The sequence below is a fragment of the Labrus mixtus genome, chromosome 5, assembly GCF_963584025.1.
Source record: "Labrus mixtus chromosome 5, fLabMix1.1, whole genome shotgun sequence".
In the NCBI taxonomy this organism is placed as follows: domain Eukaryota; kingdom Metazoa; phylum Chordata; class Actinopteri; order Labriformes; family Labridae; genus Labrus; species Labrus mixtus.
Window position 1 is genome coordinate 916,761 of NC_083616.1, and position 14,520 is coordinate 931,280.

General features: G+C 44.3%; 1 protein-coding gene across 13 annotated transcripts in view; it reads right to left on the bottom strand.

The window, feature by feature from the left end:
* Nucleotides 1-5,805: 5,805 nt before the first annotated feature.
* The window catches only part of LOC132973685 (citron Rho-interacting kinase), a 62,267-nt gene continuing 53,552 nt past the window's right edge, over nucleotides 5,806-14,520 (bottom strand). For all 13 annotated transcript variants that reach the window (XM_061037201.1, XM_061037210.1, XM_061037212.1 and 10 more), the window contains 6 exons: nucleotides 9,088-9,216; nucleotides 8,784-8,864; nucleotides 8,624-8,702; nucleotides 8,356-8,529; nucleotides 7,842-8,130; nucleotides 5,806-7,045 (listed from right to left, as the gene is read on the bottom strand). In XM_061037201.1, the coding sequence (XP_060893184.1) occupies nucleotides 7,022-7,045; nucleotides 7,842-8,130; nucleotides 8,356-8,529; nucleotides 8,624-8,702; nucleotides 8,784-8,864; nucleotides 9,088-9,216 (776 nt within the window). In that variant the 3' untranslated portion in view covers nucleotides 5,806-7,021. The remainder of the gene's footprint in view (nucleotides 7,046-7,841; nucleotides 8,131-8,355; nucleotides 8,530-8,623; nucleotides 8,703-8,783; nucleotides 8,865-9,087; nucleotides 9,217-14,520) is intronic.

Genomic DNA, 14,520 nt, shown 5'->3' on the forward strand with positions numbered 1-14,520 from the left:
GTTGACGACCCCGACGCTCTTCTTAATGTTTGATATTCCCTGTAGTTTTGTCTCCTACAGGTCGTATCTTGTATCCACATCCTCCTCACTCCGTGTCTGATCGGGTAAAAAACGATCTCAAATATAAAACATTGGAAAGTAACGGAGCAGTGTCGGTCATACAGCGGCCATTGTTAACAGACTGTTGTCATAGAGACAGGGCAGACGTGCATGCAAGCTGTTCGAGCTCACAGCCAGCACTAGGTGGACACAGGGCTTTAGTTTGCAGACTGTCAGAAACTTGTAGTGTGAAGATCAACTTTATTAACATTTTAAAACGACCCTTATGGAAGTTACACACCGGAACGCGTCGGTCTAATAACGTTGATAAAGTTGTTCTTCGTACTCCGAGTGTTGCTGCAGCGCTGTGACCTCTTCCACCCCTTCACTCTCCGTACACCTCAACTCAAAGAGACTTGAGTGACACAACATTTCATTATTTTAATATTTAAGAGGAGGCGGATACAACGATGACGTCATACAGACTGTAATTCAGCTGTTTGGTTATTTAAGGTTGTTGACTGAAGACAGATTAATACAGATTAATAAAGTGGTCTTCATTTAACATCCGGAGTCTGTCCCGTCTAAGACAGAGAAAAGACCGAGTGAAAACTATTTAGATTCTGAGACCAAGACCTTCAAAAATGAGTCTTTAGACCAAGACAGATCTCAAGGAGTAAAACACTAGTTGATCCAACATTCACCTTATGTAAATCAATTTATCTAAACTTTAAACCCCCGCCTGCCCCCCCCCCCCCCACCACGTCCTTCAACCTTCATGCAGACCTCCTGATCAGCTGTGTTTGTTTTCAGTCTCTCAATGTGAGGAGTTAGTTTTGTTTTATTTGGGGTGAACTGATCCTTAAACGTGCCTGGACTGAGCACACCTCTCTGCATGGTTACAGTGATTAACATGTATGTGTGTGTGTGTAAACATAAACACAACAACAGGACGCTGCTCGCAGCGCTTCTGTCTGCATTCAGACGGGGTGTTAGCGTTGAGATTGAGTTGTTGTTTTCCACCTTTCCTTTGAACACTTCACAACAAGATGATGTTGCTTTTGTTGTCATAGCGACTCGCCCCTGTGAGTGACTGACTCCTTCATGCAGAGCACTCTGTGATGTAGAGGAAACCTTCAACATGAGCCTGTGGCGTGCTGTCAGACAGAAGACGAGCTGTGTGTGTGTGTGTGTGTGTGTGTGTGTGTGTGTGTGTGTGTGTGTGTGTGTGTGTGTGTGTGTGTGTGTGTGTGTGTGTGTGTGTGTGTGTGTGTGTGTGTGTGTGTGTGTGTGTGTGTGTGTGTGTGTGTGTGTGTGTGTGTGTGTGTGTGTGTGTGTGTGTGTGTGTGTGTGTGTGTGTGTGTGTGTGTGTGTGTGTGTGTGTGTGTGTGTGTGTGTGTGTGTGTGTGTGTGTGTGTGTGTGTGTGTGTGTGTGTGTGTGTGTGTGTGTGTGTGTGTGTGTGTGTGTGTGTCATGCTCTGACTGACTGTGAAAGGTCGTCATCTCTCCCGTTACCCCACACCTTCACGCCCTTCACTCTCAACAGCCACTCGTTAAAAGAATTACCCAGCAGGCACTGGGAGCTGGACTTTAATCTTCAGTCCTGTGGACGTCATAATGAGATGCTTTCAAAAGATCCACGTTCAAGAACTTAGGAAGAATAAGCCCTCTTTTTTTTTAGCGTGATTCTACCGCTGCCTTCACTTGGGATCACTCCGCAGTGATTGGCTGAGACGTGGAGTAAAGTGGAGCGGCAGCGGGGGCGTGTGAGGAGAGCTTCAGCGAGACACCCGCTCTGCCTGGAACCCGTTCAGTGACCTCCTTAGCACACACACAAACACTTTGTTTTTGTAACATAATGAATGAAATAATATATTCAGATACCTATATAGCAGTTCCAGATGTTTAGAGTATCTCAATAGTGGCTCACTTAATTAGTCACCAAGAACTGTTTTTCCACTCTTTGTTTTCTTTTCTTGATTGCAGACAGAAGATTTTACAACCTCTCCAAGAGAGAACAGGTGTGTCGTCGTTTTTTAATGATCCAAGCAGGGTGTCCTGTTTTTAATGCTGCAGTGGTTTTTTCCCCTGATCGTTTTATTTATTTTGATTCAAGTTTTGTGTTCCATTGCTGTTTAAACTTCCAGACAATTCGATTGGCCGCAGGATAATCAGTGTTTGAGGGACGATAGTTGGTTTCTCTCTTTAGTGTCAGCTGATGGATGCACTGACACACGAGAGCAGTCTGAACCTGCATCATCATCAACACAAACCATCCTCCATTCAGACCCATCCAACACTACCTCTCCTCTGCACAGCAGCCCGTCAGTGCACTGAGCTCACTTTTCACATCATCCAGAACGGCCTTTGTTTCCCCTGACAGTCAGCGTGAGTATCTGAGCGACGGCAGACTCTGGTTTCATTGACTGCTGAAGTCTCTGATTTACTCAGAGTCAAACAGGAAGTGGCCCTCTGATCTCGTCTTTCACCACGTTGTGTTGGATTAAATGTAGCGCTCGTGATTGATGTGTGTGGCGGTGCCCGGGTTTTTACGGAGGTCAGAACAACAACGGGCTTGAAGTGTTTGTCTCTCTCTCTGAACTTTTCATTGAACAGCTCCACTTTAACTAAATGCAGCACTCGTTTGCTCCCAGCACATGAGGACGAGCGGTCGTTGTGGTAGATTTACTGTCATTGAAAAACACTTGAACAAGCATGGCCGCTCTGCAGGAAGAGAGGTGTTAACGGGCCAAACATTCATTCCATTCAGCAGCTTCTCTACCATCCAAACAGCTGTTTTTCATTGTGCAAACACTCACTTATTAGACTGATTATAATCCTAATTCAACACTCCTAAACAAATGATTCATCCCTCCTCCCTCAGGTTTTTGTCCTGTTGTTAAAAGGCAACACTTCAAGTTTTTTCTTTTACATTCTGATAAAAATCAAAGTCCAGGAGGGAGAACATCAAAGATGGCTGTATGAGGCTCCTCAATCTGTCCCACCTGAGGTCAAAGTTCAGCCCCTCTCTCTGCAGAAGTATGAACTAATAACTCTTGTTTTCACCATCACAGGCTCGTCTTGTTCAAGAATCCATGAATGTGAATTGTCTTCAAAAATAAAACAAAAAAAAAACAACAGGCTATTTTTTGCACATGACGTTGAAGTAGACACTGCCACTCGAGTGCATCAACATCAAAGTGAAAGTGCCGTGCTGTTCGGTATTGCAATGAGCGTTACGGCTGCTGGTTGGATGTGTGTGTGTGACGGCGGGTGGAGGAGAAGGAGGGCGGGTTTGACACGTTGCCAGGTTGATCCCTTACTTTGCTTTTATCCACCCCCCTCCCAAAAAGTTTTTCTTTGTGTGCATTAGTTGTATTTCTCTTCACTCACGGTGATGTGCTCGATCAGAAGCGTCTCTGCTGCGGCCCAGAAATCAATTGGCGTGCGTGCGTGCGTGCGAGCGTGTGTGTGTGTGAGAATGTCTCTTTTGCTGGAGACTGGTGCCAAGCAGATTGATTACGGGTCTCTCACAAAGGGATCACTCATGCTTTTGTTTGATTTCCTCTTCTTGTTTTTTTTCTTCCTGTCTGTTTGATAAGCACTTTGACCCCTCTCCTGTCTGTCACCACAGTGTGTAGATGTACATAGCAATCTCCTGTAACAAGTGCTCCTTGTTCAGTCTGAATATTTTTTTTTGTTGGATTTACTTTAAAGAGCATTACATTGTTGTAGAATTCAAAGAGAAATAAACTAGCTAATCCTACTGTGTCGTCTGCTAGCTGCACCTGATACCTGCTGTCACTGATGAAAGGTCAAAGGTCATAAACACACTTCACCATGTTCCTCTAACTCTAATATGTGTCTCTATTCTGTCTACAAACCCCCCAATGATGAGAAAAGTCCATCTTTTCCCTGCTCCACTTTTCAGAAAATGTGTGCTCAAACAGGCCGTTTGGAGATTTTCCCTTCATGACATCACAAAGGGCAGTAGCCCCTCCCCCAGGTGGGTGACACTCCCACAGCTAGGTGTTTGTTCTGCCGTCTGAGTCTGCCTTCTCACCGTAAACAATAGGACATGGAGAGAGAAAGACAGTACACCCAAGCCCTTCCAGAGAGGGGGCGTGGTCAGACACAGCTCATTTACATATTTAAAGGTACAGACACAGAAACAGCCTGTTCTGAGCAGGGCTGAAATAGAGGGGTTTATAGACATGATCAAATACAGGATCAGAGTGGATTTAGAACCAGAAACGTTTGGGGAGCTCTGAGACTTATTTAAACTGGTTGAAGAGGAGTAGAATATGTTACCTTTAAAGGGGACATATTATGAAAAATCCAATATTTGTTTCTGAACATATATTTGTGTAACCTGAGTGTCTACTGACCCACAAAATGTGAAATAAATCCATCCAGTCCTTTGTTTGTGGTCTGCGTAAGTCTTACAACACAGAGAAAAATGCTCTGCTTCAAATGTGCTCTCCTTGTGATGTCACAGTGGGATTCTGGTAAAATATTCCCCTCCCCTCCCCTGGTATCTCCACCCATGGACTCCACCCCCAGTCTAGAACAAAACTTTTGCACAGGTCTGCCATTTTTTTTCGCTAGTGAAGGAGTGATGTCTATTGGGAAAACTCAGGGGGGGTCATTACATTTAAAGAGACACACACCAAAACGGAGCGTTCTGAGAGAGCTGGTTTATACAGGCTCCTCTCCTCTGGAACCGCCTTCCAGCCGGGGTCCGGGAGGCAGACACAGTCTGTATTTTTAAGATTAGACTTAAAACTTTCCTTTTTGATAAATCTTATAGTTAGGGCTGGTGCTGGTGTAGACCAGCTCTTAGTTATGCTGCTATAGGCTTAGACTACCGGGGGAACTGGCACCCTGAGCTCCTCTCTCTCTCTCTCTCTCTCTCTCTCTCTCTCTCTCTCTCTGTGCATATACAGTACATCATATTACTGCATGTATCTATCTATAAATCTCAGTCACTAACCACCTACTTTCCTGGGAGCTCTTGAGCTCCCCTAGGCTCCTCAAGATCATCGGTTGACGGCTTGCCAGAACAACCCCCACCCCACCACTACCCCCTCCCCACCGGATCGTGGGTTGGCGGCCTGCCAGAACAACCCCCCACACCCCCTCCCCTCCCCACCGGATTGCTGATGGACGGTCTACCTCCCCCCACCCCCTTGCTCCCTATCCCTCTTCCTGCATCTTATCCCATCTCTCCCCCTATCCCTTTCCAAGCCCGGCGCAGTCTAGGCCTGTGAAGACTGTTTCGTCATGAGCCGGGGATCCGGCCGAAGATTTCTGCCTTTTAATAAGGCAGTTTTTTCTTACCACTGTAACTTTTGCTGCTTTGCTAAAGTGCTCATGATGGATAGGCCGGATCTTTGTAAACATAGCAATAAGTAAGGTCTTTTACCTGCTTTTTGTAACATAACAATGAGTAAGGTCTTTTACCTGCTCTTTTGTAATGTTAACAGACAATGAGTAAGGTATTTTACCTGCTTCTTGTAAAGTGTCTCGAGATAACACTTGTTATGAGTTGACGCTATACAAATAAAAGTTGATTGATTGATTGATACAGGGTCACAAACCTCCTCTGGTGCTTGATTCATGTTATATTTTGACCAAAGCACAGCACAGATGTTTAATTTAGACCACAGGGGACTGTTTGAAAAGGTGGAGGAGGGGGATAATATGTCCTCTTTAAAGCTGAGCGGCGGTGGAATATCTGAAGCACAAATCACAAAGAAGGAAACAGACACTTCAACCATGTTTAATGCACGTACTGTTTTACAGCTCTAAAAATCAAGAAAATCTTAAATCACTGTCTTACATCAATGTCTACTTATTGTATGCAAAGTCAAGTGAACACATGACAGAAAAGAACAACCAATAGAGAGAATCAAGATCAAAAAGCGACGAGTGCTGCTCTAAGTTAGTCATGCTCACTGATGTGACGAGGGGGCGTGCTCTTACCGGCGCTAAAGAAACAATGCTAGAAAGTAACAACCCCTGACAAATTACTAGACTTCATATTCACTGCACAGAAACAGGACATCTGTACCATAATGAGCAGCAGCGGTGGGCGGCAGACTCGGAGCAAGCTGAAGCGGCACCAGCCAGCCTGGCCGCACGACGTCCAGCATTAAGAGGCAGAGCTGCAGGTTTCTTGATCTTAGGTTAGCTTAAAACAACACAAGGAACACTTGGAGCTAAACATTGCGTAATAATTGTTTTGCAAACTATGGCTGGGCGACAACTGTCAATAAAGCAAATATATGCAGTTATATATTAAAAGGCTTTATAGTCGAGAGGACCGCAGGTTTGATCCCAAGCGAGGACAACTGCTCGTGTAACAAGATGGAGGTTTTAAGTCCTGTTCAAGTCCAGACTGCTGTGCAAATTGTCCCACCTTCTTTCTCTTCATTATTTATAGGAGAAATTAAATGTTTTATTTTCTGCACAGAAAGGAAACTGAACATGATTCCATCAGACTCTAATGAAATGTTGATCTTTTATTTCCTAACCAACGTCATCAAGAATCTCCCTGCATCATCTTTACAAACTCGTTTTTAAAAAAAATAGACGTGGCTTCCCCAGCCGACTGTTCCCATTTTCTATAAAAACTCACACTGCAATATATACAACTTTTTTTTTTAAATATCTTATAAAGTAGATTCTATTTCTTGGTAGATCAGCAAAGTTTCCCTGCCACCCAATCGACCGCGGGATCTCGCCCAATGTAAGCTCAAGTCAGAAAAGAGGATTGTCGCAGGAGACATCTCTCAGTGCAGGTTTATGTGTCGTAGGACGAGGAACTAACTGCACTATGTACAGGCAATGTGGCTGACAGCCTGAGTCGTGTGTGTGTGTGAGACGATGTGTGTGTGTGTGTGTGTGTGTGCTTGCACTCAGAGTGGATCAACGATCTCTCAAAGGTTTCTCTTCAACCCCAATCCTGAGCGACCTGGACTCACACCGATGACTGATCCCACACCTGCAAGGCGACAAAAAGGGCAAAGAGTCACATTCACTTTAACATTTGAACTTTCTCCTCAGGAAGTTTCAGAGTGGAGAACTTTAAATGTGAAGACGGCTGGATTCTATTCAAACAGCGGGCAAGAGAAGTGGTTCAGATAGAAGTGATTGTACTTGACCTAAAAAGCCTCTGAATGTTTCTAATAAGCTCCACGAGCAGAAACGTGCTCAAACTAGGAACAAGGGGAGCTCACAGTTAGTTTTCTTTCAAAGGGGGAGGAGGGAGCACGAGTAGATTAGAGTCATACAAAACCTGATGGCATTGGGGTAATAAATTCAATCCACTTCGTCCAAATGTTATAGAATTGTTCTTTTTGGATCCTCAAAGAGGCATTCAATTTCTCCATTTTTAAATATTTCCAAAAGTATTCCACACCAGTCTTTTAATGAAGGTGCTGCTGGATTGATCCACTTTCTAGTGATCGATTTCTTACTTTCAGCTAAAACAGCCTGCAGCAGCTTTGTATCACTCCTCTTGTTTAAATATTATTTCTACAGTTTAAAATTATTATAATCATTTTCTATCTTATTTCCATAATGTTTTAAATCTTTTTGTTTGTTTTATTTTCACAGGAAAATATTTTGGAGGTCAAAATATAAATGAATATAAAAACACAAAATGCTGTTTTGTGTCACAATATTTGTTCTGGATCAGTTTGTTATCAAAGACGTATGTTAGTCGTTTACATATTCAAGTGCATTCCTGCCTATTTTGTGATTGGTTGATGTTTTCCACCAGGACACGCCCACTGTACCTTGTTAACGGGTGCGAGTTGTGTCCGGACAGACCCAGCATGGAGTCGGGAGCTGTCTCCAAACCTCCCTGGAGACCTCTCCCTGCGACTGTCCAGCACCCGGCCCGGAGACTTCTCCCTGTCCAGAGGTCGGGCAGGAGACTTGTCCCGTCTGAACTCAGTGCGGCCCTCGCGGTAACGGTGTGGGGTGCTGGGCTCCCGGTGCAGGCCATCATGGCTACCGGGGCCCGAGGTCAAACGCTTGGTGATGTGCTCTGTGTACGTGGGCGGGCCTCGCTTACTGGGACTTCTGTAAAATGTTTTTTTTAAAAACAGACAGATTTCATATTTTCACAGCAGATGGCACTGTTGACCTTTTCAATAACAACAATCCCTTTGTGGTGTTTTCTAGTTGAAGATTTAAAATAAACATGTAGGTGTTGAAGTGTTTTTTAATCCACCTCCACATGACAACATGAACGCTCTACTTTCCCCCCTGTGTGCACTTTGTTCTGAAACTATGAAGGCAGCTGACCCTCTGCTGGAGCCGGTCCTCTGCAGCTCTCCAGACTCCCTAATCAGACTCCCCTTACAGCAGATGACCCGCAGCTTGTTCTGGTAGGAGGAGGCCAGGTAGATGGCTCCAGAGGAGATGGCTGGGCCCAGGTAGCGAGGGTTGGGGATGTCCAGGTGGGCCAGCACTGTAGGACTGGAAGCACAGGACAGTGATGCAGAAATCATGGATCATCACAGAAAATTAAAATGTTTTTAAAATTTAGTCCAGAGAAAGTAGCGAGTCTCACCAGAGAGAAGCGTGTCCCTGCACCTCGATGACATCCAGGGAGTTGAAGTAGGTGACGAACAGGTAGGGCTCTCTGTAGGCTGCAGCAGAGAAGTACATGTGTTACAATGTGAAGCTGTTAGAGGCAATAAGAAGCAATTAGAGTCTAGAAGTGTTTTCACCAAAGGAGAGCGGCAGACGGCTCCACTTGATGTCATCAGTGCGGCTTCTCCGTCCATACATGTCCACAAATACTCCAAACTCTGCAACACGTTTAAAAAAACCTTACAGCACTCCTGTGTTTGCATATTCTTATAGCTCAAGATCAGACATGCTGAGTCATCAAGAGCACTTAGCAACACTTAGCAAAGTGACAGTGGAGAGGAATAGACCTCAAACAGACTCATGATGGACAGGCGTCTGCTGAGACCTGGAGACAGATGCAGAAAGAAAGAGTGTGTAGAGTAGAGATGAGTTCATACACACCGTGAAAGCACAGCAGGTACTCCTCCTTCTGCAGGTTGCTGGCCACCTGCATGATGGCGATGGGGAAGCTGTGGGACGAGACCGCGAACACCGCAGAGGCAAGGGACACATCGTTCTTGTCCAGGAACTCTGCAAGACGGAAATATCAGAAGATCACTATTTATAGAAAAGCTTGATTTCATCTCCATGGCCTGTCTGTGCTCACTGAGGAAAGTTCTTATCCATCTTTTTCAGGGCTCGGTTCTGATATGTGAGGACACTTCATTTGTCTTTATTATTTTGTTCTATTGTTGCTGCAGGCAGGTGAATCCTAACAGACAGTCAGTCATCACACCAACAATCAGAGGCTAATTCAATAAGACTGAACAGCATTCAGTGTCACTATGTCTGTTCTCATTTGAGATGTTCTAACACTATTTGAGTTACTTGAGGATCGATGGGTGCCCTCTGCACAGCCGGGCTACTAGAGCAGGAACAGACGGTTTTCAAGATCAGAGGGATAAAGCGCTCACCAGGATCGTTAAGATCAACTTTCAGGTTGAATGCATAAATAACAGAGGATAAGAGTTGTTTATAATTAGAGGCATGGCCGATCTGATTCAAGCTGCATCCTCCAGTGTTAAAAACTGAAGCCGATGCTGATGTGTAAAATCCTGCAGTTCCTGCAGTGTCCACTAGAGGCTGGCTGCAGAAGCACAGGAAGTCACATACACACCCATTCTAAAAAGCCTGTTTTTACAGCAGAGATTAACATGTTTACAGCCTGGTTCAAAAAAACAAATAGGTGTGATTAGCTCATGTCTCGATGGACACACACTGTACAGGGGGTGAATGTTTTGATGACTCATCAGTTTTGATTTGATGAAGGATAAGAGTTATTCACAGTAAGGCGTGTAGCTGGTTGGTTTCACCCAGGGTGTAAACGAACCTACTCATCATTTTAACCACACCCTGGATCTTGTTTTAGCTTATGAAATTGAAATCCATAACCTTACAGTTTTCCTAGAAAATCCTCTGCTATCAGACCATTTTTTTATTACATTTGATTTTGTCCTACTAGAATTACCTCTGCCTGGAAGAGGTGTGCTTTCTAGAAGTTTGTCGGATAGTGCTGTGGCTAGATTTAAGGAAGCTATTTCAGCTGTTTTTGATTCAGTACCGTGTTTCAACCCAGTTGGAAACTCTTACGATAGCTTTAGTCCCTCTCAGCTAGATCAGTTTGTTGATAGTGCAGTGGATTCGCTGAGAGTTACTCTGGATTCGATTGCTCCCCTGAAACAGAAGGTTGTCAAGCGGCGGAGAGTGGCTCCATGGTTCAACTCAGAAACCCGTACTCTGAAACAATCATCACGGAATTTTGAAAGAATATGGCGTTCGACCAAAACGGTAGAATCTCGTTTTTTCTGGCAGGATAGTCATAGAAGATATATGAAGGCTCTACGTCACGCCCGAGCTGCCTACTACTCCTCTCTAATCGAGGAAAACAAAGGCAATCCTAGATACCTTTTCAGCACTGTAGCCAGGCTGACAGAGAGTCATGGCTCCATTGAGCCTTGTATTCCTCTAGCCCTCAGCAGTAATGATTTCCTTAGCTTTTTCAATCAATCAATCAATCAACTTTTATTTGTATAGCGTCAACTCATAACAAGTGTTATCTCGAGACACTTTACAAGAAGCAGGTAAAATACCTTACTCATTGTCTGTTAACATTACAAAAGAGCAGGTAAAAGACCTTACTCATTGTTATGTTACAAAAAGCAGGTAAAGGACCTTACTTATTGCTATGTTACAAAGATCCGGCCTATCCATCATGAGCACTTTAGCAAAGCAGCAAAAGTTACAGTGGTAAGAAAAAACTGCCTTATTAAAAGGCAGAAATCTTCGGCCGGATCCCCGGCTCATGACGAAACAGTCTTCACAGGCCTAGACTGCGCCGGGCTTGGAAAAGGATAGGGGGAGAGATGGGATAAGATGCAGGAAGAGGGATAGAGAGCAAGGGGGTGGGGGGAGGTAGACCGTCCATCAGCAATCCGGTGGGGAGGGGAGGGGGTGTGGGGGGTTGTTCTGGCAGGCCGCCAACCCACGATCCGGTGGGGAGGGGGTAGTGGTGGGGTGGGGGTTGTTCTGGCAAGCCGTCAACCGATGATCTTGAGGAGCCTAGGGGAGCTCAAGAGCTCCCAGGAAAGTAGGTGGTTAGTGACTGAGATTTATAGATAGATACATGCAGTAATATGATGTACTGTATATGCAGAGAGAGAGAGAGAGAGAGAGAGAGAGAGAGAGGAGCTCAAGGTGCCAGTTCCCCCGGTAGTCTAAGCCTATAGCAGCATAACTAAGAGCTGGTCTACACCAGCACCAGCCCTAACTATAAGATTTATCAAAAAGGAAAGTTTTAAGTCTAATCTTAAAAATACAGACTGTGTCTGCCTCCCGGACCCCGGCTGGAAGGCGGTTCCAGAGGAGAGGAGCCCGATAACTGAAGGCTTTACCCCCCATAGTACACTTGGAGACTGTAGGTACCACCAGCAGGCCTGCACTCCGGGACCGCAACGCTCTCAAAGGACAGTACGGCACTAGTAGCTCCTTAAGATAAGATGGTGCCTGGCCATTTAGAGCTTTGTAGGTGAGAAGAAGGATCTTGAATTCTATTCTAGACTGTATAGGGAGCCAGTGCAGAGAAGCCAGGACAGGAGTAATGTGGTCCCATTTCCTGGTTCTGGTCAGTACACGAGCTGCAGCATTCTGGACCCGTTGAAGAGTCTTTAGAGATTTGCCAGAGCACCCTGACAAAAGAGAGTTACAATAATCCAGTCTGGAGGTAACAAATGCATGAACTAGTTTTTCTGCATCACTTTGCGACAGGATATTCCTGATCTTGGATATATTACGAAGGTGAAAGTAGGCTGTTCTTGAAACTTGACTGATGTGAGAGCTAAAAGACATATCTTGATCAAAAATAACTCCTAGATTCCTAACAGTGGTGCTAGATGCCAGGCTGATGTCATTAAGGACAGTCACATCACTAGAAAAAGTCTCTCTGAGGTTCTTAGGGCCTAGCACAATAACTTCAGTCTTGTCTGAGTTAAGTAGCAAAAAATTTCTGGTCATCCAGGTCCTAACGTCCTTAAGGCATGTTTCTAGCTGACATAACTGACTGGTACCATCGGGCTTCATTGATACATAAAGCTGAGTATCATCTGCATAACAATGAAACTGTATGGAGTGTTTCCTCATAATATTTCCCAGAGGAAGCATATATAATGTAAAAAGAATTGGTCCAAGCACTGAACCTTGTGGGACTCCATGGCAAACTTTAGTGTGCATAGAGGACTCATCATTAACATGTACAAACTGAGATCGGTCTGATAAGTAGGATTCAAACCAACTTAAAGCAGTCCCTGTAATTCCAAGCAAATGCTCCAGTCTGTACAACAGGATCCGATGGTCAATGGTGTCAAAAGCAGCACTAAGATCTAACAAGACGAGCACAGACAGAAGTCCCCTGTCTGAGGCTAGAAGTAGATCGTTTGTAACTCTAACTAGTGCAGTCTCAGTGCTATGGTGGACTCTAAATCCTGACTGGAACTCTTCAAATAAACTGTTGTCATGGAGAAAGTCACACAGCTGTTTAGCTACCACCTTCTCCAGGATCTTCGAGATAAAAGGAAGGTTGGATATAGGTCTGTAGTTAGCCAGAGTTCCTGAGTCCAGAGTAGGCTTTTTAAGTAGAGGTTTGATTACCGCTACTTTAAATGTCTGTGGTACATAGCCTGCCAGTAAAGACATATTGATCATATCTAATATGGAGTTGCTAACTAAGGGAAAGACTTCCTTAAACAGCTTGGTTGGGATTGGGTCCAAAATACAGGTTGACGGTTTCGATGCAGAAAAAATGGAATGTAGCTCTGAAAGGTCGATTGGAGAAAAACAGTCGAGACTAATATCTGGTCCTGGAACTGTCTCTGCCGTAACAGACGTATCTGCACCAGGTAAGGGCAGGAGGTTACCAATTTTGTCTCTGATGTCTAGAACTTTGTTGTTGAAAAAGCTAAGGAAATCATTACTGCTGAGGGCTAGAGGAATACAAGGCTCAATGGAGCCATGACTCTCTGTCAGCCTGGCTACAGTGCTGAAAAGGTATCTAGGATTGCCTTTGTTTTCCTCGATTAGAGAGGAGTAGTAGGCAGCTCGGGCGTGACGTAGAGCCTTCATATATCTTCTATGACTATCCTGCCAGAAAAAACGAGATTCTACCGTTTTGGTCGAACGCCATATTCTTTCAAAATTCCGTGATGATTGTTTCAGAGTACGGGTTTCTGAGTTGAACCATGGAGCCACTCTCCGCCGCTTGACAACCTTCTGTTTCAGGGGAGCAATCGAATCCAGAGTAACTCTCAGCGAATCCACTGCACTATCAACAAACTGATCTAGCTGAGAGGGACTAAAGCTATCGTAAGAGTTTCCAACTGGGTTGAAACACGGTACTGAATCAAAAACAGCTGAAATAGCTTCCTTAAATCTAGCCACAGCACTATCCGACAAACTTCTAGAAAGCACACCTCTTCCAGGCAGAGGTAATTCTAGTAGGACAAAATCAAATGTAATAAAAAAATGGTCTGATAGCAGAGGATTTTCTAGGAAAACTGTAAGGTTATGGATTTCAATTCCATAAGCTAAAACAAGATCCAGGGTGTGGTTAAAATGATGAGTAGGTTCGTTTACACCCTGGGTGAAACCAATAGAGTCTAATAGTGACATGAAAGCTGTGCTCAGGCTATCATTTTCAACATCCACATGGATATTGAAGTCACCTACAACAATTATTCTATCACTGCTAAGGACTAAGTCTGATAAAAATTCTGCAAACTCAGATAAAAACTCAGAATATGGGCCAGGAGGGCGGTAAACTACAGCAACTAGAACTGGCTGAAAGGTTCTTGAGACTGGATGTGGAAGACTAAGAACAAGGCTTTCAAAAGAAGAAAAATTCAGCTTTGGTCGAGGGTTAACTAAAAGACTGGAATTAAAAATAGCTGCTACTCCACCACCTCGTCCGGTGTCTCGAGGTATATGAGTATTAAAATGACTGGGAGGAGTGGATTCATTCAAACTAACATATTCATCTCGACACAGCCAGGTTTCAGTCAAAAAAAGTAAATCAATGTGCTGATCTGATATCAGATCATTCACTAAAAGAGACTTGGATGCTAAGGACCTAATGTTCAAAAGTCCGCAGTGAATCCTCCGATCTTGTAGCAAAATCGTATTCGTAGTTTTGATTCTAATCAGATTCTGATGATTCACGCCGTTTGGATGACTTATAAAAACGGGTCTGGGCCGGGGGACAGACACAGTACCTATAGTATAACTACAGTTCGATTCAGAATTACAGCTATAGTGACTGGGAGACAGATCTAAGGGAGGCGCAGAGAA